Consider the following 26,329-nt stretch of genomic DNA (forward strand, 5'->3'; position numbering starts at 1 on the left):
AATGCTAAACACACAAGAAAATTGTGATCCTTATCAGGCAGTAGGAATATGTATATTATGCATATGTATGCATATATCTAATTCATCTAATTTCGTAACAAATTGATTGATTGATTAAGCGTTTTTATTATAGGAGTCGTGTGAGCGCCAGCGTCAGCACAAGTACTGGTTCTCAGAGAACAAAAAGATATTTAAGTATTTAATTTCAGTAAGTGCACATCAATTTATTAAGGCGATCATAATCTAAAATTATACTTTCCTCAAATGCATAGATAGATACATACATATTTAATATATCCAGCTATTTATGTATGTAGATCATCTCTTTAGAAGAACATTATTCGTCTTTCGTCATCCAAGGTTTCGTAATTCAGGAAGTGGCAGTATACGAAAATTGAAAAAAACGATAACCTAAGTCGTGAAGGAATTCAATTACCATCAATATTTATTTGGCTCCACATGGTTGGTCTTTCTATGAAATTCTATTCCTGGCATGAATTTGTTCTAGAAAGCAATAAATTTTAGATAGAGGAAAACTGTACCTAAATTTTACACATTTTATGATCTCTTACACCATCCTCAATTCCTCAGCACCACTTTTACCACTTAACTCTTCCAGTCAAATTTTTACTTGTAAGTGGAAGTGATTGATTTTCTGTAGAGAAAATCTTCATTATTTTTCAGTCAGGTTTCCAAATTCTTGAAAATGTTTCTTGTCTATGCCGTAGCCGTCGTTGGGGTATTGCTAGCATACTATTATCTGCTAAAAGATGACGACGACACGAAAGATGAACCTCCAGGTAAATCATTAAAAATCATTTAATCGTGGACGCGAATTTGACAAATTTATTGTAATTTTGCGACAATTTTATGATGTCCTAGGTCCCCGAGGTTTACCAATATTAGGAAATTTGCTCGATTTGGCTCGAGCTTCGGATGACCTGACCAAAACTTTTGGCGTTTTAGGGGAGAAATGGGGGGAAATATATACGATAAAAATGGGGTCTAAAAAGACAGGTATTTTGATTTCAAATTCATAAGTTTCCGAATTTGTTTTCATTTTACATTGTTGTAGTCGTCGTAACGTCGAGGGAGTCCATGCAAACGGTGCTTTCCCACGAGGGGGCTCATGGCCGAGACATGTGTGGTATGTTCAAGGATCGCTGTTGGGGTAAAAATTTGGGACTCGCCATGTCTGAGGGGGAATTTTGGGAAAAAACGAAAACATGGACGTTCAAGACTTTAAAGACGCTAGGATTTGGCAAGTCAGCCGAAGTGGAACGTTACGTCCAAGTAAGTCCTGCAAATAATAAGAAGGTCTCAATAATTTTGGAGTTTTTATACTTGTGCAAATTTATGTGATTCATATAAATTCACGAAAATAAGTTTTCCAATTTACATAAGTTACAAAAGCTCAATTTAAAATTTTAGAAATCTGCGGAACCATTTTTTACCGAAATTGACCAGAAAATGGGGGACGGCGGTGCAGTCAATATCGAACAGCTCTTTAGCCCGACTGTTCTCTCCATCTTGTGGCAATTAATCGTCGGCCGAATTTCCAAAGAGGACGAACCCATCATTAAGGTTTTGGCTGACAAGGGTAACAAATTGGTGACAAGTAGCGCCGTTAGTGTTGGACTAGGCCATGCGTTTCCTATTTTGAGATACCTTTTCCCTAACTGGTCCGGGTATAATGTACAGATGGATTTTAACAATACGTGTCATCAGGTCGCCAGGGTAAGGAAATTGCAACTAAATACATAGATGGACACAAAATTTGCAAAGTATTTATTTATTACTCCAATTAATTCCTCATTAGAATAATTAGTTATAAGTATTATTACACGTGTACGTTCATTCACGTCAACGTCTCGTTTCATATCCAACCTTATTTAGAAAATTATTAGTTTGTGAAATATCTAAAAATCACACAGTTCTCCAGCAACAAGTTTTGCAATATCTAAATAGCAAAATTTCACAAGATTCTAAGTGTTATATTTATATTTATGTTCATTTTACGAGATTTACGAGATGAATTGATTTGTGAAGGTATTAGTGGATTTTTACGACTGTTTTATATAAATTCTTCACGAGTATAAACATTTTCATGATTTATGCACTTCCAAATTGTACCCATCAATAATTTCCATGTTATAATGACTCACTCTTTTTAATTGTAAGTTGTAAATTTTCAGAATCTGTACGCTGAATCCGAACAGAAACTAAGATCAATTCCTGACGCCATACCAGCTACAAACATGTTGGACGCCTTTGTCCAAAACAGTGCGAATGATCCGCACGATATATTTCACTGTATGCAAATAAGGCACCCTAATTTATAATTAAAGATGATCCACACATAAAAAATATGGGACCATATTTTTCTACAGGTCTAAACTTCCAGTTGGTCTTCATGGACCTCCTTGTCGCCGGGACGGATACAACGAGCACTTTCATGGAAGCCAGCGTTCTCTACCTCATAACTAATCCGGACGTTCAGGAGAAAGTGTATCAGGAAATATTGCATATCGCACCTGACGGGAGACCACTCAAGTTTTCGGATAGACAAGAGTAACTTAATTTAATGAGGGATGTGCACCAAAAGTCATAGATTTTGGGCTGAATGATTAATTTGATAATTATATACCATGCTAAGATCATGCATGATATTCGTAAAAATAACATGATGGAGCGTGGGCCCAATTATGGTGCTTGTCGAGAAAGCGGGTGGAGGACATTTTTTAGACCATTTAGGGTCCGGGAATTTTCCCGGATTATGATCCCTTGGTTTTCGAACAAGCACAGAAAACGAAACCCACCCGACGGAATATGTATTAATCTCTTCTTCCTGAAATCAATGACACCCACATTGCACCACCCAATAATTTATTTTATTTATTAGTTTATTATTTACACAAAATTATAGATTAACTTGTTAATATTTTGATAAATAGTATGCCCTACATTCAAGCTTTCTTCCTCGAGACGCACAGACACGCCCGAACTTTGCAAAATGCGTTGCCACGCCGCGCTCTGTGGGACATAAAATATAAAAATTATACAATTAAAAGGGTAACAAATATGTAAATATGAGATGATAAAATACATACATATTCAATGTTCTACCCAATTTGCTTGACAGGACACCATTATCATGATGGATATGCGACTGTACTACCAGGAGAAGAAAATTTGGGGCGATCCAGAAGCATTCAGACCGGAACGATTCATCAACGAAGGGGGCCAACTTGTTAATGCGAACAGTATAATTTCCTTCTCGTTCGGTACGTTAAATATTTGCAAATATGTAAATTTTGTAAATGCGAAATAGTTACAAAGTTTTACGAGACAAATAGGGTTATAAGCGTGTAATTTTATAAAGATTGGAAAACTTATAAATATTACTTACAAATTTACACAGTTTACGAGATAACAGTTACATACATATAAATAATTTGCATATTTTACATTTAAATTTCTTACACTGATCAGGAAAACGGGCCTGTCCGGGAGAAGTTCACTCCAATATTTTGACCTTTATCCTCCTCACCTCGATGTTGCAGCGATACAAAATCTCAATTCCGGAAGGTGAACCCAAGCCGAAGTTGGACTTGAGGCAGGGCTTCTCCGTCAAACCGCACCCTTTCAGGGCTAGCTTCACTAAAAGGACTTAATAAATATCGATCTTTGATTTCCTTCATCTGTAGTTATGTGAAAAAAATTGTAAATTTTTCTGATGAATGATAAATTGATTTAACGGAATAAAATTAAAAGTATGTATGCCAATAGAAATTATTGCAAAATACTATTAGTATTTAAAATATGGGCAAGAGACTTTGATTGTACGGGTACGGTTGAAATAAAAAATACAAATTCTCCGACAAGATACGAATTTTTAATCTTCATTTTTTTAAAGTTTCAATAAATAAATTAATAAAACTTTTCTATAAATATAGGGATGACGATATACAGATCTGTATATATAATGCGAGCTAAGGTTGAAGGTGCATTTTGATTTTGTGTTATCTCAGTCATCTCAGTGGACATTGAAAATATGATGGCCAAATGAGATAACACAAAATACACCTGCAACAAGTTTCGCATATTTATTCTATGGAATTGATAATATGAACGACGAAAGCCTGACATGACAAGGTTATTTAAACTTATTTAATTGCACATATTTAATCCATGAAAATTCCACCTTTTTCTGAACAATTGTATGTATGTAGATATGTGCCTTTGGCATCGAAATGTCAAAATGCACTTTGTACATTCATTCATCAAAAAATGGCGCACTCTTGTTTATGTTTACTGACAAGCTGTGAATAACAGGTGAAGCAAACAACCTTCTCGACCGAAATTATTTAATAAGACTGTTAAACTTTCAATTTAAAACCCAAATTCAGGTGTTGAGCTAATATTAATTTAGAAACTTCAACGTTTTTGTAATAAAGTCAATATTTTAAATTTCTACGAAACTTTCCAACCTTTTCGATGTCATCCCCACCCCCACCAAAAAAGGGCCGATTCGATCTAGGGAAGAAACTCTTCGAGCAATACGAAGCCGGACAGAATGTGGACACGACCGTCATTGTGGCAGACCAGAAGTTGTTTGTTCACAAAAATGTGCTTATCGGAGTGTCAAACGAGTTCCGCGATCAATTCAGAGAGAAGCAAAGCAGCAATGCGAAGAATGATGACATTACCGTGATTGAATTTCCTAAAGAGACATCGGTCGAAGTGGCCAAAGCGTTCATAAAGGTGTGCAGGACAAAAGACAATTCCAGAATTAAGTATATTCTAATGATAGGTAATTATTAATTTAATTAATAAATGGTCATCAATTTGGTTGTTTACAGGTCATATACATGCAAGAGATGGATCTGGACGCTGATTTCAATCAAATTTTAGACGTGTTGACCCTATGTGACAGATATCTCGTCGACGAACTACTGCTCGTGGATCTTGTCCCTTCCTTTCGCGACAAAATAAATGCCGACAATTGTGTCCAAGTATGTGAGGCGAGTTTCAACCTGGGGATATCGCAAGACATGTTGCTGCAAGCTGGACTCATATGCTTAACCATGTAGGTGTAGAAGTATTTTATAAATTATAAAACTACATATATGTAAAAAAAAGCTACATTTTCATATTCATTCGTTTCCGATTTTGTAGAAATCTTGCTACCATTTTCGATCGTTCCGGAGCTACTATGAGTGACAAATTGTGGGACAGGATTCTTCAAATTGAAATTGCAGGACAGGATGTTAACGTTACTATTAGCGAATCCAAACTGTTTGAAAATCTGTTAAAGTATGATAACCCAATTAAATAGAATTAATTAACATACTTCTTTGATGGGCTTATACATTTTACAATTTTTGCAGATGGCGACAAGTCGATGAGTCAAGAGAAGAACACTTCCAAAAGCTCTTGTCGCTCGTTCGCTTCCCGTTAATGACGTTGGAAACAATTGCTCGAATTGTGGCACCATCTGGCGTCTTATGCGATACAGATTTGACTGATATTTACACTTACATCGTTGGCGGTGGTATAAATTGGTATGGGTAATTTACGCATTATATTTCCATCCCTAGGTCATTTAATAAAATACATAACTTAATTTGGACAGGAAACGAATTCCGAGATTCGTCACTCGTTCCAGAAGAATCCAACTTGCCAAGAATTCTGCAGAACTTAAAGAAATTTTAAAACGCGCCAAACCCAACGCCTATATCCAACTCAATCCAGATGAGTACGTGATCGAGGAAAGACTCTGCATTCCGGGCAAAGTCACCTTGACCGGAGCAACCAATGGCACGACTACCATTAAAAGGATAGTGTCCAACAAATCCGGCCCAGCCATCTGTATACAATCCAATGACGTACATATTTCGAACCTTCGCATTCTCTCTGAAGCTAGGAATCCAGCCAAGGAGGCAGTGAAAGCTTGGGGATTGACACTTCTTGGGTCTCGGAACGTCATACAAAATGTGACCTTGGAAAAGTGCACCCTATACCTTGCGGGTCGAGGTCGATACAACACAATCAGTCAAGTGACCTGTGAGAAAGGCGAAATTGGAATCTTGATATCCGGCGAGGGGCAGGCTGAACTCTCAGAGAATTGCTTATCCGACTTGAAACTGAAATCCGTTAACGTTGGGATTTTTATAAATGAGAACGTCAATGGAACCAGGATGAAGAACATTCACTGTACAAATGTTTCGACAGGGTTCAACTTACGATCAAATCACAACATTGTTTCCAACCTGATCTACGAATTTTCCGAGGTTTGCGATGACACGGATCAAATCGCAGTCAATATTTGTAGAGGAAGTTCCAACATGGTGAGTAATGTCGTGTGCGAGCCGACCACTAATTCCGAGAAAACCTTTGCCATCAAAATTAATAAATCAGACGACTCGCGAGACGCGAAGAAGAACACGATCAACGGGTGCGTTGGAGGTGCGGTTGATCTGGGGGGCGAATTCAACACGTTGAATAATGTGGATGCCGGACACAGGATGACAATTCGTGGAGAAGGTCATAAACTAGAGAATTGTAAGGCGGAGCGATGCATAAATAATAATTCTAGTGGAGTGGTATTGATCGGGTGCAATTTTGTAAACGGTGACGAATTTACTTAAGCGTTATGAATTTTTCGTTTACTTTTGACCTTGTTTTTTTTAACTTACATTCGATAAGGTAAGATACTAAGTTACTAAGTTTTGTCTTTTTTGACCCACTGTTCATTATTTTATTTCTTAGATAACATTACACATTGCAATGATTTGTGCATTTATTATTTTCACATGAATTAACCGCAAAATAAAACTGTTTACTACAATACTAAATCGTCAAATCGTACATACCAATTGGTACACGCAAGTTTAAAAAATTGTATTACTTCAAAATCTACTAGTTCTAAAGTTCCTACTTTAGAGAGCAAAACATGTTATTAATAATAACTTATTATTGACTTAATGTATTGTTACCCCATGTATTTACAGTATACATGTTTATGACGATACTTTTCCGTATTGAAAATATATAATTCATCGTTTAGTTAATGCTATACATAATTCGCACTTTATAACAATCCACAGGCATAAACATATTTAACATATTCAATTTTGCATAAGCTTTATTGATTTCCAAATGTCAAATGCTAAATGAAATCCAAATACCAAATGAGAAATGATCTTCCAAAAAAGGTTAAGATATTTTTAAACTCAATTATCTTTAATCGAAATGCATACCACCAACAAATTATTTTTATTTCAGTAAAATTGAGCATCATAAATTTCTCAATAATTTATTACCATTTCGTCCCACTATCCCAAGAATTATAAGTAATTGTTTTACAATTATGACAAATCATTACAAATTGGTATTTACTTATTTGTTTAACTTCTCCCAATTTATTTATCGTCGAGTAAAGACTGCTTCGAAAGGGTACGGTTTCGAGGAGATTCCAGGTTTCAAGTCCAACCGTGGGAGTGGTTGACCCATCGGAATGGAAACTTTGTACCACAACACAAACGCGGCGAGGAACATGTACCCCACAATTTTTCCGTGCAATTCACCCGGACAATTTCGTCGGCCTAGGGACACATACATAAGTATAAAAATTCAGGTTTTAATATCTAATTTTCATTCTACTCACCAAACGAGAAGGAAACGATGCTTTGCCACGACGGATCCATAAGCTCGCCAGCCTCGTTTAGGAATCTTTCCGGTCTGAATACTTCCGGGTCACCCCACACCTCTTTAGATTCGCTGTAAAGGCGAGTATCAGCCAGGAGGATGGTGCCCTAATTAGCGAAATTGCAATTAGTTTAGTGAAATTTTCTACAATTTATTACTTCCATGCACCTTTTTAATCGTATAGTTTTTATATTTTATATCCGCCGTCGCCAAATGTGGGGCAAGATTCTGTAAAACTCGGGCGTTCCGATGTACTTCGTAAATAAAGGCTTGTGTGTAAGGCGTCCTAAAAGATTTATAATTTTAACGTAAATACAAAAATGTGCATAAAATTTTAATTTATTTTTCAAATAATCCGCTTACTCTGATCGATCCGCATACCCAGGAAACCCCCCGTTTGGCGCTACTTTCAAAACCTCTTGGTAAACTTTCTCCTGTGCTTCCGGAAATGCGACGAGGTACAAGACAAACGCCTCCATGAACGAACTGGACGTATCCGTACTGCCCATGATTAAATCCTGAAATGTGATTTGCCAGTTTTCACCTGGATGAAAAAACTATTATTATTTTGAGCCTTAAATTAATCATAATTTAATTATTCCGTACAATTGCACATTTCTTTATCGTTCAAGGTGTTCAAAACGAAGGCTTCTAACAAAGATGAGGGTTTGGTTTTCTGCGTGACTTTTAATTTTGCTTCGCAATCGAGATACATTCTCTGAAAAATTTGCAGTTATTAGTTTTTATTAAAATATCCAAAATGTATTTATCTCACCTTTGCGATTGCGTTGCACGTATTGAAATAATCCATTTGAATATTGTACTCTAGCAAATTTGGGAAGACGCGTCGCAAGAATGGGAACGCGTTGACGATTCCAGTCCCGAAAACGCCACTCTGCAGACATCTGTCCCCCTTTTCTGAGAGGATTTTAATCTTTGGCATATCATCCGGGTCAAGACGTCCGACACACATTTGCCACATGATGGTCAGGATGGAAGGGTGGAAGAGAAGGTCGACTTGAATGGCTGCGCTGTTCTTCTTGGTACCGATGTGGGTGTCAATTTCGTTAAATAGCGTTTCCGCAGTGGTCTAGGGGATGGGAAAAAATGAAACACATTAGTGGTGATCAACGACAAATTTGCAAGTTCCATGTGTTAATTTGCATAAATACAACTTTTCAAAAGATGCTAACGAAGTCAATTTATCGTAATTAAAAAATATCAGCGGTGGTTTTACGAGATTTATAAAATTACAAATATCTACATATGAGGTAAATTTCAGAAATACATTTGAATCTGTGTTCATTTTTTTAAATTATTTCTAGACGCATTACGTATTTATACTAGTTTATTAATTTATTTATCACTCACCTGAATGAAACTCTCCATCTCGACGGATTTCGCGAAACCGAAATCTTTCAAATTTTTGAAAGCCCACGTCCTCAAAGTTTCCCAATATAAACCTGACGACGCTAATATTCCAATCGGTTTGTGAAACGCTCGGTCGGAGACTGTTCCAGAGACTTCGCGACCCAAGGCGGACTCGTTGCTGAGCACCGTCTCCATCGATTCTTTCGACGTCAGCACGACTGTAAAATTTTTTAAAAATTTGAAAACTTGGAAAATCTTGGTTTAATTTGTACCAACCAGTCTTTTTTGTTCCCATTTGCAAAGTATATATTTCCCCCCACTTTTCGGCCAAGATTCCCAACGATTGCGTCATATTACTCGACGCCCAAATCAAGTCTAATAAATTTCCGAGAATTGGCAACGTTTTTGGACCTGAACAAAATTGTAAAATTTTAGCCATAATTAAATGTGTAATTTTTCTTATATTCATAATTTTACCTGGCGGTTCCCCTGTCTTATCTTCTTTACGGAGAAGATAATAATATACGAGGAGTGCCACACCCACGGCGAAAGTGTAAAACACAAACATATTTTTGTGCCGATTATTTCCAGAAATCTAAAAACCTTTACAAAATCCCTAGAAACACTGGAAGTTCCAGTCTGACAGCAAATTGGAAAAGGACTGCCCATAGTCATCTATAAATTGCTTTTTATACACTAAGAATAATCAAATTCAAATTTAAATTGATATTTAACGGAATTAACGATGGAGAGAAATGTGCATGCATAAATAATTCTGGAACTTCTATTCTGCATGTTTCAAGCTAAACGAAATAATCTTTTCGTTCCGATTTTCCTCGTCTGACAGAGTGTGTTGTATTTTTACGGCATTTATTGTGCAATTGTTGCGAATGTGAGGAAAGTTTTCTTCTCTTAATTCTGCATTAACTTTAGCAATGTGAATTTAATGTTCCGATCGATATTCATTTCCTCTTTATCTAAACACAACTTCTTATGTATGTACATATGCACATGTATGTACATAACCCTGATTATCCAAAGATTGTATGTATATTAACATTTCAGAACACAGAATAAATCCTATTTTATTTATTATCAGATGGCTAAATATGTATAAGCAATTCTTATGATAAACGAAATCAAGTTATAAATTATCTACGCAGCATTAATGGTTGCATATGTACATACATAAATATGTAAATTAAATATAGGTATGTAGCAAGTTGTGTTCCCAATAAAACACATAAATAGCTTCATATTTATCGTTTACCTAGTTGCGTGATCTTTCGGCGTACATAGATATTTATGTACATGCATATCTATGTAAGTGTAACATCTGAATATACTTCCTCTAAACAGCGTCGTCAAAAAAATCATCACCCAGTGTATCGAGTCCCGATATGTGTGCACACATAAATGTGCATGGCTTTTGTCGATACATTCAAAAAATCTATTGTCGTGACAAATGTATTTATCCCAGCGGATAAATCTTCAGCAAAATCATCCGATTAGCTAAATATGTACATCGGCGACGATGTTGTATGTATGTACTATGTGGGGTGACCAGACTACTCATTAATAGAGACAGCCAGGCCAGCGGCGGTAGCGCATTTAAGGCTAATTGCCGACTCCCCTAAGGACACTTGCGTTTAATATTGCGAATTCTGCCATTCGCGATTGTTTAAAAATCTTCCAGACTTAGCAATAAACCTTGCTAACCTGGCAAACGGCATTTCAAGTAATTCCTCGGAGGTCAGATAAAGCCCTTCGAGTACTACAAGTCTAGTCATCGCAAAACAATCACACTGTGTAATAAAGTGATACCCTGTTTCCTTCCCCTGTCCGCACAAGCAGCCAGGGGAGGACACCAGGTTCAAATTATACAGATGTGAGTTCAAAGTATTATGCCCCGTTATTACCTGAACCAGTTGGCGCAGTGAGTTACGGTTTAATTTTACAATGTTCCCCAAGTTTGCCTGGTATGGCTCCTTAAGAAAGAGTTTGGTCTGCTTACACAGATGAGTGTCCTGCCACCTAGATTTGTGCGCTTTTTCAGCCCACTCTCTACAGGCCTTTTTACGGTCCGATTTCCCAGGCCCGCAAACGGTTACTTTACTAGAGAGGTTATTGCAAAGGTCCATGTGTGACATAGGCCCTTTGAATCCCCTCCCATACCATCCCAACCATTGGTTGTTCACTTGCAAACGATACATTGTTGAAAGTGCGACTCTTTGAATCCGAATGTCCATCGGCTCAAGCCCGAATAGGCACTCCAAACTCGCAGAGGGAGTACTCCTCATGGTTCCAGAGGTCGACAGCATTGCCACCCTCTGTACCCTATCCAGGAGTTTCATATGGCATTTGACTTTCGAAGCACTGCACCACACCACTGCTCCATACTCCATTGTCGGTCGGACGATGGTTTTATACATCCACATCACTGTAGAGGGTCTAAGTCCCCATGTGGGTCCAATCGCCCTTTTACAGACAGCCAGGGCCATCATACCCTTGGTAGCCCTGTCCGTACAATGTGGTTTCCAAGATAGCTTGCTGTCAATTGTGACCCCAAGATATTTTGCAGATTTAGTAAACGGAATAGGTTTTCCAGCAATACTAAGTAAAGCTTCGCTCCCTACCCGCTTACTCGTGAGTAGAATGGCAGCCACCTTGTCGCCCTCAACGCCGAGGTCTACTTGCTGACTCCACCTATTCACTATGTTGATACTCCGCTGAGCATCCTGTACCACTGTCCCCAGATCCAGTCCGCGACTCAAAGTACTTATATCATCGGCATAGCCGTTTGAGTACACCTGTGGTAAAGAGTTCCTCAATTTCTTGAGTACCTCATCCACCACTAGGTTCCAAAGCAGGGGAGAAAGTACGCCACCTTGTGGGCAGCCCCTTTCCGCCACTCTGCTTAACCCGTGAGATGCCGTACGCACCACCCGGTTTCGTAGCATGTGCGAAATAAGCCTTGCACACACCGGATCGACCTTATTCTTATACATACCATCCTCAAATATCAAATTGACCATGCATACTTAAAAAAGAACGACCGATGTTTCCTGACCAAGTACATATGCACATCTACATATGCATATCAGGCAGGTTTACACTTATTGTGAATTGGACACTGAAGTGAATATGTAATACATCCGGTGTCAATTAATGCGTACAACTTTTAAATGTGCCGATTCATGATGAAGTCATTCAAAAAGTTTTCATAATGGTCTGGTCACGGTTTTTTATACGTAATGTCATGGTCATGGCTGACCTCGCCAGAAGTATTGTAACATAATGTAGAAAATGCATAAGTGGCAATATATCGGATAAAAATAAGTTATAAAATTAACAACCCTAAAAAACTCTTATGCATACATAATTCGATACATTTATGGTTTGTTGGAAATTGCACGTACGTATTTAGAACCGGATCTGCTTCACATCACGATTTTTATTCAATTGGTTCTGACACATAAATGTATGTGAGAGATAATTGTCACAAATGAAACGTGATTATCGTCACTTCGTACTTAAACTGATAATCATGTAAAACTTTACTATTTAAGCAAACTTTTCTCAATCATTAATCACTTTACAAACAACTTTCTCATCAAACTAATCCTCATCCAGATTCAAAAAACCAGCTTCAAAATGTACAAGTTAGCCATCGCCTTGTCCGTCGCAGTTTTGGTTCTCGTTGTTGGAGCGTCCGTAAGTAGATCAAGCTTTTTTGGAAACATTATACAAATAATTCCTCATTTCTTACATTATTCACTTTCTAATTGTCTAATTTTCGATACCACAGGCAGGCAAGATGGAAGGGAAGAAGATGAAGGACGGTCACCACAAGCACCACAACCTGACCTGCAAGGGGGAGGCCATCAACATGAAAGGTGCGTTTGTGGGAAAGAAGGAATGTCATGACGAGATTTTTGGAACCTCTGCGACCACAATCAACCCGAAAACCATGACGGAGGAGGCTAAAAAAGAAATGATTCAGAAATGGAAGGACAATGCCTTGGTAAATTATTTTTGTTTACGCATGACTTATGCGGCATAAGGTCCTTTATCGGGTAGGTTGGTTTCGGTAAATCCGTGAATATGGGGCACCGCTTGCAAAAAAATGAGTTCAGTCAAGATATGAATTTTGAAATAAGGGAACTCTTTCATTTACTAAAGAGGTTAATTTACAATTATGTAATTTACTTTTGCAGTGCATGGAAGTGTGCGTAATGAAGAAGCAAAAAACTGTAAGTTCATTCAACGTGCATATCTACTTAATTGGATTTTTGTGGTTTTCTTTCCTGATATTTCATGCTTTAGCTCAACGCTGATGGTACTTACAATGCAGCTGAGGCTGAAAAATGGGTGAAAGAAATGTTCCCCACTTCAGTTCAATCCGCATTGAAGAAGGCGTTTGATGACTGTGCATCCACTAATGGTCGGTTTGACAATGTGCAAATATTTTATTTATGATGTTGAAGATATGACGGCAAAACTGTTCCATTTTCAGGTAAATCGTTCAGTTTGGACAACAAATGTGCTGGATACAAGGCGTTCAGAGATTGCAAAGTGAAGGCGATTATGGAGGTTTGTAATTTGATGAATATTTTCTCCCAATTTTTATCACAAATTTTACAAATGTTTATTCTCCGTCAGATTTGTGAATTCAAAAAGGGACAATTCAATCCAGAGGACAATTAAATCTGTAGCTGGCACAAAATTTGGTCATTTATAAAATAATTAGTCCGGAAATTAATGGATTAAAATAAAAATACGACTTCCTTCAATAATAAATGCAGTCAAATTAAATAATTAAAATTGATGGACTCATAATTTCGTTTATGTATTTAAAATAGCACTATGTATACATATGTATGTATATTTATGTACTTTCATAATACGTACATGCATTATGTAATACATATATCAAGAATGAAAACTAGCGACTAACTTAATTACAAATACCTAGCTTTTAAACATTGTCCGATGTATTAGGTGCATAATGAATTAAGAGTTTTGCAATTAATTAAGCTGCCGTCTTGCAGCAAGACGACAGTTTAAGCAATGTTTTACTTTGCGAAGATAATATTAATGTACATAAGTATGTACATACTTTGTATACTTATGTAAATGTGGCATGAAACCCACATATGTTGCGAATCATAACTCACGATATGATATCAATGATGCACATCTCAACAAGTGTTTAATCGGTTCAACAAAGTATAAAACACTTATTCAATAGATAAATGTCCATGCGTGTTTCTGTTACCCATGTCAAAGCGGATTTTTGTGTACAATTTTTTATCACCTGCTGGACATTGTATATATACAGTGAAGCATCCCATGATTGCATCTCCATTATATAGATAAGTACCTGCCCTCCTGAAGTCCAAGGCTGCACGAGTATAATTTTTTTCCTCAGTTTGCTATCTCATCCTGAACAGAATATAATTATGCAACGACTCACCGATTTTGTACAATGAATTCATTTAAGCGATTCAATATGTTAAACGATTATATTTATGTATGTACTTACATAATTAAACACTCTTCTCCTGAAAATGTCAATGATCGCACTTTATTTAAGGTACATAATCTCAGTTGCGAAATTTGTTCCAGTGGAGAAGCATGTTTGTCTATTACGCTCTCGCTGTTATTATTTCCCTGATAATTTACTACTTTCTTTTAAAAAATGATCATAGCAGCAAGGAACCACCAGGTACTTTCCACGCTCCATGAGTTACAAGGAGTATTTTACTCTGAATTTTTGCCCATTTTGCAAAATTTCAACTGAGTTGAAATTTCTTATGTTATTAAGTCATTTATTTTTCTGCAGGACCAAAACCATGGCCAATTATAGGAAATCTGTCCGATTTGGCAAAGGCATCGGATAACATGACCTTGTCGATGGGAATATTGGCAGAAAAATATGGGGAAATATATTCCTTAAAAATTGGATCCAAGAGGACAGGTGCGTACGAATTTCTGTGCATGAATAAGTTACCAATGTCTTTACAAGATGATTGTTCTTATTTGCATGAAATTGTGCAAATGTTATTTAAGACGCACATGCATGCATTAATATGCATGTACGTATGTATGTGCATTATTGTGCATACATATTTTTATGCAAATTTATATACATAAGTACGTACCTACGCAAATATTTAGATAATTAGACACTTATTTTTTGACGTCGCGTCGCCAACAGTCATCCTCACATCGAAAGAAGCCATGCAAGCCATCTTCACCAATGAAGCCACGTTTGCTCGAGATTTCACTGGAATGTTTGCAGATCGAAGTTTCAATAAAAATTTAGGAATTGCCTTTTCTCATGGAGAAGTTTGGGAAAAGTTGAGACCTTGGGCTTTTAAAACTTTAAAGGAACACGGTTTCGGTAAATCTGCAGACATGGAACATTTCATTCAGGTAAAAAATGCTAAACTCATGGAAATTTGTGGAATTTTAAGATTTTTAAAATTTCCAGGTTTCATCCCAACGTTTATTCTCCTCAATTGATGGCAAGATTGGAACCTATAAGAAGAGTTGTGACCTCGATGTCGAGCTTCTCTTCAACAATTCCATCCTTTCCATCATGTGGCAAATGGTGGTTGGCCGCATTTCCCCGGAAGATGAACCGTACCTAAAACTCATCGGGGAGAAAGGGGATGCTTTCATCCGAGCCAGCGTTTTTGCGACGGGGATCGTCAATGCGTTTCCTTTTTTGAGATTCATCTTTCCAAAAGCCTTAGGATATAATTTGCAAATGGACTTTTTCAAAACGTGCAATGAAATTGCTCTAGTAAGAACCAGAAATCTAATTTTGGTAGAAATTATTCAATATTTCGTTCAATTTACAGACTTTGTTCAACGAAATGGTACAAAAACTGAGGAAATCACACATAACGCCTACCAATTTATTGGAATCCTTTGTCCAAAATTGTAGCACGGATCCGAAAATTTTTAACGGTACTGAAATTGAAGTTATGCAAAATTATGGTTAATTAATGCAAATTACTTGTGTTAAGGTGAAAATTTCCAGCTCACATTTCAAGACTTGCTTCTCGCCAGTGCCGACACGTCCAGTTCTTACATGGAGTTTGTCATGTTATATCTCGTCGCTTATCCGGATGTACAGGAGAAAGTTTATCAAGAAATTTTAACAGTTGCAGAGAATGGGGAAGAGCTTAGTTTTTCAGATAGAAAAAAGTATGAATAGACCTAACTTTGTTAAGAAAAAACGTAATTTTTTTAATTGGGTAAAATTAGGATGCCGTACATCCAAGCCTTCTTCTTGGAGACACATCGGAAGGGTCGAGTCCTGCAAAACATGGTGCCGCGTCGTGCTCTGTCGGATATTGCTTATAAAGATTACATTATTAAAAAGGTGTTGAACCAGAATATCTAATTGATGGGCAGGGTTCATGTAAATGTATGCAAAATTGTGGTTGCTAGGACACAATTATCATGGCTGACACGCGGCTGTACTTTGAGAGCGAGGAAAATTGGACAGATCCCGACGCATTCAGACCGGAACGCTTCCTGAACGAAGATGGACAAGTTGTAAATGCAGGAAATATTATCTCTTTTTCGTTTGGTGAGTTAAAGTACTAAGCGTTGTGTACATAAATGTGGCCATGTAATGACTTGTTATTTACAACAAACTTTTTTCCCCAGGGAAAAGAAACTGTCCTGGAGAACTGCATGCGAACATTGTTGCATTTTTGTTGACCACCTTACTCCTCCAACGGTACAAATTGAGCGTTCCTAAAGGTCAGGAAGTTCCCAGGTTGGACTTGAGGCCTGGATTAACTCTAAAACCGCATCCTTTTCAAGTTACATTTACCAAGCGATAGGATAAGGACATGAAGATTTTGAAATATTAATAAGTAGTTATACAAATGTACATAAGTGAGCATTATACGTGAGCAAACGTGTTTTTATAAATTTCATGCTAATTCTAAGGAATTTGAAATATAGTGCCATTTATAATAAAAATGGTGAACTTAATTTTAAGGATAGACATAAATTGTGCAACATATTACATATTTTATTTTATGCACATCATATTCCTTAAATGACAAGCGACTTATGATACAGAGTATGTTTTTGTACACAAACACACTTCAGTCAAAATTTTCATGATTTATATAATTCAACAATTTTATGAATACTCTTGAAACGTTACATTTATAACTATAACTAATCAGTTTCTTTAGTGACATAATTTAATTAACTAAATTATGCATTGCAACTGGAGATGCTACTGGTTTTTTGTGTATGTCTCAAGCCACGCTCAACGAGTACTTAAATTAATATCAAATACCTATGTAGCTTCAAGACGCATGTATGTATGTATGTCTGCCCTCAGTACCTTCCACGTGTATTATTTATGTACGTAAATACATATTTATCTATTTACGTACTTTGTGTACTTTAAAAGTTGCATGAAAATACAAAATTTTACGATATGATGTCTGTCATCTGTATGATACACAGCTCGGCAAGTTATGTTGTTGTGAATTTAATCGGTTCTACAAAATATAAACGACTTATTGAATAGATAAATGCCCAAGCGTGTTTTTGTTACCCATGCAAGAGCGAATTTTTGCGTACAATTTTTTACCACCTGCTGGACATTAGATCAAGTTGTATATAGTGAAGCATTCCATGATTGTATATTCATTACATAATTACCTATCCTCCTGAAGTCCAAGGCTACACGAGGATAATTTTTTTCCTCCCTGCAAACTTGCTATCGCATTCTGAACGGTGTGTGCGACGTACACGAGACACCGATTTTTTATAACCAATTCATTTAAGCGATTCAATATATGGTTAAACGTTTATAAACATGTATTTATATAATTAAACACACTTCTCCTGAAAATGTCAATGATCGCACTTTATTTAAGGTACATAATCTCAGTTGCGAAATTTGTTCCAGTGGAGAAACATGTTTGTCTATTACGCTCTCGCTGTTATTATTTCCCTGTTAATTTACTACTTTCTTTTAAAAAATGATCATAGCAGCAAGGAACCACCAGGTATATTACTTCACACACTCCATGAGTTACAAGGAGCATTTTACTGTGTGAATTTTTGTCACTTTTGCAAAATTTCGGAGTTCAAAATTTGATGTTATTAAGTCATTAATTTTTCTGCAGGACCAAAACCATGGCCAATTATAGGAAATCTGCTCGATTTGGCAAAGGCATCGGATAACATGACCTTGTCGATGGGAATATTGGCAGAAAAATATGGGGAAATATATTCCTTAAAAATTGGATCTAAAAGGACAGGTAGTAACAATTTTTTTACATGCATTGCATAACTGTCAATGTCACTATAGTGTAATGTTCCTACATGAAACTATCCAAATGCAATTTACATAAGTCTCGCTTGCGTATGTACATATACAAATTTGCAAAAATGTAGATATCCATGCAAATTCAAGACGTCATATTTGCTAAACATTAAGTTCAGTTTTTTAAAAATTGTCAACAGTTATCCTCACATCGAAAGAAGCCATGCAAACCATCTTCACCAATGAAGCCACGTTTGCCCGAGATTTCTCGGGAATGTTTGCAGACCGAAGTTTCAATAAAAATTTAGGAATTGCTTTTTCTGAAGGAGAAGTTTGGGAAAAGTTGCGACCTTGGGCGTTTAAAACTTTAAAGGAATACGGTTTTGGTAAATCTTCCGATATGGAACATTTCATTCAGGTGAAAAAAATGTCAAATCCTGGGGAATTTGCGGAATTTCAAGATATCTAAAATTTCCAGGTTTCATCCCAACGTCTATTCGCCTCAATTGATGCCATAATCGGAATCGACAAGAAGAGTTGTGACCTCGATGTCGAGCTTCTCTTCAATAATCCCATTCTTTCCATCATGTGGCAAATGGTGGTTGGCCGAATTTCTCCGAACGATGAACCGCACTTAAAACTCATCGGAGAAAAAGGGTATGCCTTTATTCGAGCCAGTATTTTTGGGACAGGGATCGTCAATGCGTTCCCGTTCTTGAGATTCGTCTTTCCAAAAGCGTTAGGATACGATGTGCAAATGGATTTCTTCAAAACTTGCAATGCAATTGCTCTGGTAAGAATCACAACAAATTTCCAAAATTTTCCACTCAAATTATTCACTATTTTGTCCAATTTACAGAAATTATTCCAAGAAATGGAACAAAAATCGAAGAAATCACACATAACCCCTACAAATTTACTAGAAGCGTTTGTCCTAAATTGTGGCACAGACCCAAAAATTTTCAATAGTATGGAAAATTAAGTTATGCAAAATTAAGTCTAATTAATACAAATAAGTTCTGTTTAGGTGAAAATTTCCAGCTCACATTTCAAGACTTGCTGCTTGCCAGTACCGACACGACTAACAGTTTCATGGAAATTGTCACGCTCTATCTCGCCGCTTATCCGGATGTGCAAGAGAAAATTTATCAAGAAATTTTAACAGTTGCAGAAAATGGGGAAGAGCTTAGTTTTGCAGATAGGAAAAAGTATGCTTCGATTTAACTTTGTTAAGAAAAAATGTAAGTAAGTTTTCAAATAATTGTGTAAATTCAGGATGCCGTACATCCAAGCCTTCTTCTTGGAGACGCATCGAAAGGGACGAGTCCTGCAAAACATGGTGCCGCGTCGCGCTCTGTCAGATCTTGCTTACAAAGACTACATTATCAAAAAGGTGCGGAATTTCATACACAAAATCTTTAATTGATGGATAGTATTGCTATATGGACACTTGCTTTTTCTTAGGATACCATTATCATGGCCGATACACGGCTCTACTATGAAAGCGAGGAAAATTGGACAGATCCAGATGCATTTAGACCGGAGCGTTTTCTTAACGAGGATGGACAAATTGTGAATGCAGGGAGCATTATCTCTTTTTCCTTTGGTGAGTTAAACATTTGAAGTAGTTAGCATTATGTAATTTTGGTGTTGTAATAATTGATTCTGAACTAATTAATCTTTTTCTCCAGGGAAAAGAAATTGTCCTGGAGAACTGTATGCGAACATTGTTTCGTTTCTCTTGACTACCTCACTCCTCCAACGGTACAAATTAAGCGTTCCTAAAGGTCAAGAAATTCCAAGGTTAGACTTGAAGCCGGGATTAACTCTAAAACCGTATCCTTTTCAAGCCGCATTTACCAAGCGATAAGATACGGGGATGAAGTATTTTTGTGCAGTATTGATAAATAGTTATACACAAATGCACATTATACATATTAGCAACGTGTTTTTATAAATTTCGTGCTAATTCTAAGTTATTTACAAAATAGTGGAATACGTAATAAAAACAGCGAACTTCATTTTTTTTCGAAATGTACATACAGACATAAATTGTGCAACATATTATACCTATTTTATATTATGTACATACATACATACATGTATGCATATTCTTTAAATGACAAGCTACTTATGACGCAGAGTATGTTTTTGCGCATAAACACACTTGGGTCAAGTTTTTCATGATTTAATTCAACAATTTTATGAATAATTTGGAAATGTTACATTTATTTACAAACGTGTAACTCCTCAGTTGATTTATTTAGTATACACAATCAATTAAATTTTACATTGAAACTGGAAATGTAGGTTTTTTTGTGCATGTCTCAAGCTACATACACAAGATACTTATTGCAAGAACACAAGTACCGAATTACTTTCAACTTCAGGCCAAGGTTACTGGACACCTATCATAAACTTTGTAACTTATATATGTATGTAGAATTATTTGCATTGTCGAGTGTCAGTACACACTCGTATATAATTTTACTTGTGGGGTAACACATTGGGTTGAGCAGTTTTCAATTCAATCTGCAAATACATTCGCAGTTGCTTCGCTTGGCATTATTTTTACAGATATACAGAAGTATGTATCTATCTATGCAATCGAGTTTAATACGGTTTCAATGACGAAACATCGCTTGGATACTTATATAGGTGCACACACGATGTGGATACGTGTGTGTGCATATATATATATAGATATATGTACATATGTATTGTGTACATACATATATGCATAATAAGCAATCTATGATTGCACATCCATTATACGTATGTAAAAGTATTTATATGTACCTGCCCTGCTCCAGTTCAAGGCTGTACGAATAAATTTTGCCCCCTGGAGGAAAGGTCCTCCACATGTCACTCTCAGATCTTGATGTACTTTGCATACACGGGTCCCCTGGCATAACCAAAAATAGGTTTTTACTCAATCTCAATGGCCACATTTGTGCCCGCCACACCCGCTCAAGGGTGCGAAAAACACGGTCAACTGACATTAAAAATTCGATTTTGTTCTGATTTAGATAATTTTTACATCTATGTGATCCCAAATACTTGTGTACATAGGGTGGAATTCAATAAACGCTGTCTTAAGCATTTGCTTAGATAAGCACATGCTCAGCAAGGTGTTTGCTGAGCAAAATTCCGTATTCAATATAAATTCGACTTAGGCATGCGTAAGTTTAAGAATGCTTAAACTTACGCAAATTCTGAGCAACGGCTAGGCAACAAAAATATGAGAGTTTGACCTTGCGTGAACTGACAAAATTATGAAAAACCTTGATGGTCGGCTTTTTGAATCTTATTTCATCTCGGCTAAAATATCAACCCGACATTTACCACTTTTTAACAAACTTAATTTTTTACAACCTAATTAAACTTTAAGTGTACCTTAACTAATTAATTTTCGAGGGTATTCTTTTTCAACTACTGAAGAATTTTCCAAAACACCAAAAAAAGTTACACCTCGTCTGAGAAGAATCTATTGTTTTTTAGTTGTCTAAGCCCATTAAAAATCTAAAGGAGTGGCATCAGGACTTGTCCAGGTATCTGGGAATTAGGAATGATTGAAATCCATAGCATTTCTCTTTTAACTTGGCTGCATACTGCGTGGTTTTCGGAGAGATTTTCGGTTGAATTTGGCCCTTTTTTGACGTTTTTGAAGTTTGTTGTTGATGGTGCAAGCACATGCAGCTGACATACTTTAACAACTTTTCCACTTTGAGTTTGGGCCTGAGTGTTTTCCTGGCTTGTTAGAGCGTCGATTTTTCGAAAAACGGTACGCGTTACGTTTTTGGGGTCTGGTACCTTACAGAGGATAGCAGTCCCGCTAATTTAGATTTTCATCCAATTCCAACGGAAGTAAGTATACTAGACTCTGTAGAATGAGCAACACTATCCGGATAATTTCAGCTTCTCCAAAATTTTCGTTTGTGACAATTTTCCTTCCGAAAAATGTTTTATGCGATGGTCGACTTCGGATGGGCATTTTCATAATTTCTTGGGCATTTTTTGACGAATTTTTGTCAAAAGCCCTCTAAACTTCCCCTATCCGACTCGAAAAAAGATTTTAGGCTATGTGTAGGAAGATGTACTTCCAGCTTTGAGAAACGGACGATACTTTAAGAAAATTTCTGTTCCGGTGGAAGAAAATTAGTAATGAAATTGCAGTCTTCCGGAAAAGTACTAATGACGGAGGTGAAGAAAAAGGTTAAATACGAGATGGATAATGGATTAAAGTCTTCTTTGTCCGGAGATATATCCAGTTCGATATATTTGGAATATTCTACAAAAATTTCAAATTTCGAAACCTATTTTTGACAACTTCGCTACTAAACTTACAAAGTGATGCACTATTTAGTAGATCCAGTATATGTGAAACTGTTTTTGAAGTTTTACCTTGTATGTAATTGCAAATAATTAGAATATTTAATAAACCGTTGCAAGCGAAATGTAACAAAGGGGTGAAGCGAAACGGTCACACGGTCATAGCATGTCAAAACCATGTCGATTTCTGTAATCCTCGCCCCAAACTACGTGTAAAACGATGAAGACACAAAATTTGACATTTTTGACTTTGGTGTCGTCTACACGGTCATAAGGTCATGACACGTCAAAACTATGTCAATTTTTGACATCCTCGCCCCAAACTACGTCTAAAATGGTCGAAATAAATATTTTTCTAAGCTAAATTATAGTTACGCAAGTCGTTATTCCACCTCCGAGCTGGAATAACTTTAGGCAAAAAATTTAGGAATTTGTGCATATTGAATACATAAAATCCTAAATATTTTGCTCAGTACTTGCTTAGAATTTTTCCTAAGCAACAAATATTGAATACAAATAAAATTTGCTTAGGCAAATTTCTCTTGCCTAAGCATTGCCTAACATATATTGAATTCCACCCATAATATTTAGTAGAAATCTCACTTTTTTATTTTGATTTTTTTTGTGTGAAATCCTTAGTTCAAGAGCAGTGGAATGTCTTGAAAAATCGAATATGTGTGGCGGGAACAAACGTGGCCATGGAGTAAAACTACTTTAATTATGCATTACTTCCCTGGGGGACTAAAATATGCAAAGGGCATCAAGATCTGAGAGTGGCATGTAGACTGCCTCTCCTCATGCAAACTGGCCATCTCATCCCAAACCGCGTATCCAATCTACATGACCTACCGCATTGTACAATCAGTTCGTTTAAGCGATTCCATGCACTATGGTTAAACGCTTCTCCATATGTACATACATACATATTTATAAAATTTAACACTATCCTCTCTTCAAAATGTCCATGATCGTACTTTCTTAATCAGTTGTTACATAATCTCAGTTCCGAAATTTGTTTCACTTGAGAAAGATGTTTGTCTATGTCGCCCTCGGCGTTACGCTTTTTCTTACAATTTACTTCTTCCTTTTGAAAGATGAGCATAACAATAAAGAACCACCAGGTATGTAATTCCACATATTTTACAGTTTATGTACAACTGCATAACTTACAAGACATATTTTACCTTTGTGAACTGATGTTTCGAACATTCGCTTCAGTCGGAAAGTTGTTTTTATAAAATTGAAACTTTTAATTTGGTGATTTTTCTGCAGGACCAAAACCATGGCCAATTATAGGAAATCTGCTCGATTTGGCGAAGGCATCGGATAACATGACCTTGTCGATGGGAATATTGGCGGAAAAATATGGGGAAATATTTTCCTTAAAAATTGGATCTAAAAGGACAGGTATGTGTATATAAATATGACACATTTTTTATGTAATGCATATGTAAGTTGTCAATGTCTCCACATGAAATAATGCAAATAGTAAATCACATTTGCATATGTATGCATGTACATACAGATGTGTACATTATGCAAAAATATATATATTTACTCATGCAAATTCAAAATATCTAGAATGTTACATTAATGCCAATTTCATATTTCGAAATCATCAAAACAGTCATCCTCACATCGAAAGAAGCCATGCAGACCATCCTCACCAATGAAGCCACGCTTGCTCGGGATTTCTCGGGAATGTTTGCAGATCGAAGTTTCAATAAAAAAATAGGAATTGCCTTTTCTGAAGGAGAACTTTGGGACAAGTTGAGACCTTGGGCGTTTAAAACTTTACGAGAATTCGGTTTCGGTAAATCTTCCGATATGGAACATTTCATTCAGGTGAACAAAATTCAAAATCTCAGGAAACTTGCAGATTTTTGACATAAATTTTCTAGGATTCTTCCCAACGTTTATTTGGCACAATTGACGACAAGATCGGAACTGGTAAAAGCTGTGACGTCGATGTCGAACTTATCTTCAACAACCCAATCCTTTCCATCATGTGGCAAATGGTGGTTGGTCGCATTTCACCGGAAGACGAACCGTACATCAAACTACTCGCGGAGAAAGGGGATGCTTTCGTTCGATCCGGCATTCTTGGGACGGGGATCGTCAATGCGTTTCCGTTTTTGAGATTTGTATTTCCAAAGGCGTTGGGATACAATGTGCAAATGGATTATTTCAATACTTCCAATACAATCGCACTAGTAAGGGTTACTGAACAAAATTTCAAATTTTAACGCTCAGATTTCAAATTTGTTAATAATTACATAAACAAGTATTTTACCTAATTTGCAGAATTTGTTCAAGGAAATGCAAGAAAAATGGAGTACGTCACAAACGACACCGACAAATTTATTGGAAGCCTTCGTCCAGAATTTTAGCACGGATCCGAAAATTTTTAATAGTACTGAAGTAATAAAATTAACCCTAACTATCAAGTAATTAACCTTTGTTTATTTAGGTGAAAATTTCCAGCTCACATTTCAAGACTTGCTTCTCGCCAGTACCGACACATCCAGCTCTTACATGGAGTTTGTCATACTGTTCCTCGTAGCTTATCCGGATGTACAGGAGAAGATTTATCAAGAAATTTTAAAAGTTGTACCGGATGGGAGAGACTTATGTTTTTCAGATAGAAAAGAGTACGATTAAAGGATTTTATTTAAGTGGAATTATTAAGAAAAATTACCTACTTGATATGATAAAATTAGGATGCCGTACATCCAAGCTTTCTTCTTGGAGACGCATAGAAAGGGACGAGTCCTCCAGAACATGCTGCCTCGTCGCGCTCTGTCGGACATTGCTTATAAGGATTATATTATTAAAAAGGTGCGAAATTACATAATGTAAAATATTTAATATATTGCAATATTGCAATATTGTATATTGTAAAATATTTAGTATGCGAAGTATTTCTATACCTGTTTCTGGTGGCTAGGATACCATTATCATGGCCGACACGCGGCTGTACTATGAAAGTCAGGAAAATTGGACAGATCCAGACGCATTTAGACCGGAACGTTTTCTTAACGAGGCTGGACAAGTTGTGAATGCAGGGAATATTATCTCTTTTTCGTTTGGTGAGTTACGTATTTAAAGTATAATGTATCTAATTATGGTCATGTAATACCGTAATTAATAATAATTTATTAATTAACTTTGTCTCCAGGGAAGAGGAACTGTCCTGGAGAGCTGCATGCGAACATTGTTGCATTTTTGTTGGTCACCTCACTCCTCCAACGGTACAAATTGAGCGTTCCGAAAGGTCAAGAAATGCCCAGGTTAGACTTGAAGCCGGGATTAACTCTAAAACCGTACCCTTTTCAAGCCACATTTACCAAGCGATAGGATAAATGTTGAAGGATTGATAAGGTTAGATTAGCAGTTATAAATTCACATTGCATTGTGTTTTTTTATAAATTGAATATCGCAACATTGTGCCATTCATAATAAATGTTGTAACTTTATTGTTTTCATACAAATTCACATAAATTATTCATATGGAAAACATATTTTATTTCATGTAAATTTTACCGGCAAGCTAAATATGATGCAGAGTAAGTTTCTTTATACACGTAAATACACTTCGGT

General features: G+C 36.5%; 7 protein-coding genes across 7 annotated transcripts; 6 read left to right on the forward strand and 1 right to left on the reverse strand.

Moving 5' to 3' along the window:
• Positions 1 to 706: 706 nt before the first annotated feature.
• Positions 707 to 3,926, forward strand: LOC110857856 (farnesoate epoxidase). The gene is made up of 9 exons (XM_022106468.2): positions 707 to 800; positions 883 to 1,017; positions 1,076 to 1,293; positions 1,432 to 1,737; positions 2,196 to 2,313; positions 2,391 to 2,571; positions 2,955 to 3,072; positions 3,143 to 3,284; positions 3,493 to 3,926. The coding sequence occupies exons 1-9, from the start codon at positions 707 to 709 to the stop codon at positions 3,672 to 3,674; spliced, it is 1,494 nt and encodes a 497-aa protein (XP_021962160.2). The 3' UTR covers positions 3,675 to 3,926.
• A 378-nt stretch (positions 3,927 to 4,304) lies between these two features.
• Positions 4,305 to 6,853, forward strand: LOC110857858. The gene is made up of 5 exons (XM_022106471.2): positions 4,305 to 4,764; positions 4,863 to 5,089; positions 5,179 to 5,316; positions 5,391 to 5,564; positions 5,636 to 6,853. Exons 1-5 carry the CDS (start codon positions 4,498 to 4,500, stop codon positions 6,648 to 6,650), a joined length of 1,821 nt encoding a protein of 606 aa, XP_021962163.1. The 5' UTR covers positions 4,305 to 4,497; the 3' UTR covers positions 6,651 to 6,853.
• A 429-nt stretch (positions 6,854 to 7,282) lies between these two features.
• LOC118438159 (farnesoate epoxidase-like) lies at positions 7,283 to 12,029 on the reverse strand. The gene is made up of 8 exons (XM_035857973.1): positions 9,358 to 12,029; positions 9,082 to 9,299; positions 8,486 to 8,800; positions 8,317 to 8,428; positions 8,074 to 8,254; positions 7,879 to 7,996; positions 7,670 to 7,817; positions 7,283 to 7,607 (listed from the first exon to the last, which is right to left on the reverse strand). The coding sequence occupies exons 1-8, from the start codon at positions 9,647 to 9,649 to the stop codon at positions 7,429 to 7,431; spliced, it is 1,563 nt and encodes a 520-aa protein (XP_035713866.1). The 5' UTR covers positions 9,650 to 12,029; the 3' UTR covers positions 7,283 to 7,428.
• A 607-nt stretch (positions 12,030 to 12,636) lies between these two features.
• On the forward strand, positions 12,637 to 13,907 carry LOC110857731. Its single transcript, XM_022106343.2, has 6 exons — positions 12,637 to 12,795; positions 12,890 to 13,105; positions 13,299 to 13,334; positions 13,408 to 13,525; positions 13,598 to 13,674; positions 13,744 to 13,907. The coding sequence occupies exons 1-6, from the start codon at positions 12,736 to 12,738 to the stop codon at positions 13,786 to 13,788; spliced, it is 552 nt and encodes a 183-aa protein (XP_021962035.1). The 5' UTR covers positions 12,637 to 12,735; the 3' UTR covers positions 13,789 to 13,907.
• Positions 13,908 to 14,673: 766 nt separating this feature from the next.
• Positions 14,674 to 17,688, forward strand: LOC110857625 (farnesoate epoxidase). Its single transcript, XM_022106225.2, has 9 exons — positions 14,674 to 14,809; positions 14,927 to 15,061; positions 15,302 to 15,519; positions 15,578 to 15,892; positions 15,951 to 16,059; positions 16,119 to 16,299; positions 16,360 to 16,477; positions 16,546 to 16,687; positions 16,768 to 17,688. The coding sequence occupies exons 1-9, from the start codon at positions 14,719 to 14,721 to the stop codon at positions 16,944 to 16,946; spliced, it is 1,488 nt and encodes a 495-aa protein (XP_021961917.1). The 5' UTR covers positions 14,674 to 14,718; the 3' UTR covers positions 16,947 to 17,688.
• Positions 17,689 to 17,832: 144 nt separating this feature from the next.
• On the forward strand, positions 17,833 to 20,435 carry LOC110857627 (farnesoate epoxidase). The gene is made up of 9 exons (XM_022106227.2): positions 17,833 to 18,137; positions 18,258 to 18,392; positions 18,598 to 18,815; positions 18,876 to 19,190; positions 19,257 to 19,365; positions 19,425 to 19,605; positions 19,673 to 19,790; positions 19,862 to 20,003; positions 20,089 to 20,435. Exons 1-9 carry the CDS (start codon positions 18,047 to 18,049, stop codon positions 20,265 to 20,267), a joined length of 1,488 nt encoding a protein of 495 aa, XP_021961919.2. The 5' UTR covers positions 17,833 to 18,046; the 3' UTR covers positions 20,268 to 20,435.
• A 3,151-nt stretch (positions 20,436 to 23,586) lies between these two features.
• LOC110857626 (farnesoate epoxidase) lies at positions 23,587 to 26,230 on the forward strand. Its single transcript, XM_022106226.2, has 9 exons — positions 23,587 to 23,850; positions 24,002 to 24,136; positions 24,357 to 24,574; positions 24,631 to 24,942; positions 25,034 to 25,142; positions 25,200 to 25,380; positions 25,450 to 25,567; positions 25,677 to 25,818; positions 25,908 to 26,230. Exons 1-9 carry the CDS (start codon positions 23,760 to 23,762, stop codon positions 26,084 to 26,086), a joined length of 1,485 nt encoding a protein of 494 aa, XP_021961918.1. The 5' UTR covers positions 23,587 to 23,759; the 3' UTR covers positions 26,087 to 26,230.
• The last annotated feature ends 99 nt before the right edge of the window (positions 26,231 to 26,329 follow it).

The sequence above is a fragment of the Folsomia candida genome, unplaced genomic scaffold, assembly GCF_002217175.1.
Source record: "Folsomia candida strain VU population unplaced genomic scaffold, ASM221717v1 Fcan01_Sc019, whole genome shotgun sequence".
NCBI classification, from domain to species: Eukaryota; Metazoa; Arthropoda; class Collembola; order Entomobryomorpha; family Isotomidae; genus Folsomia; species Folsomia candida.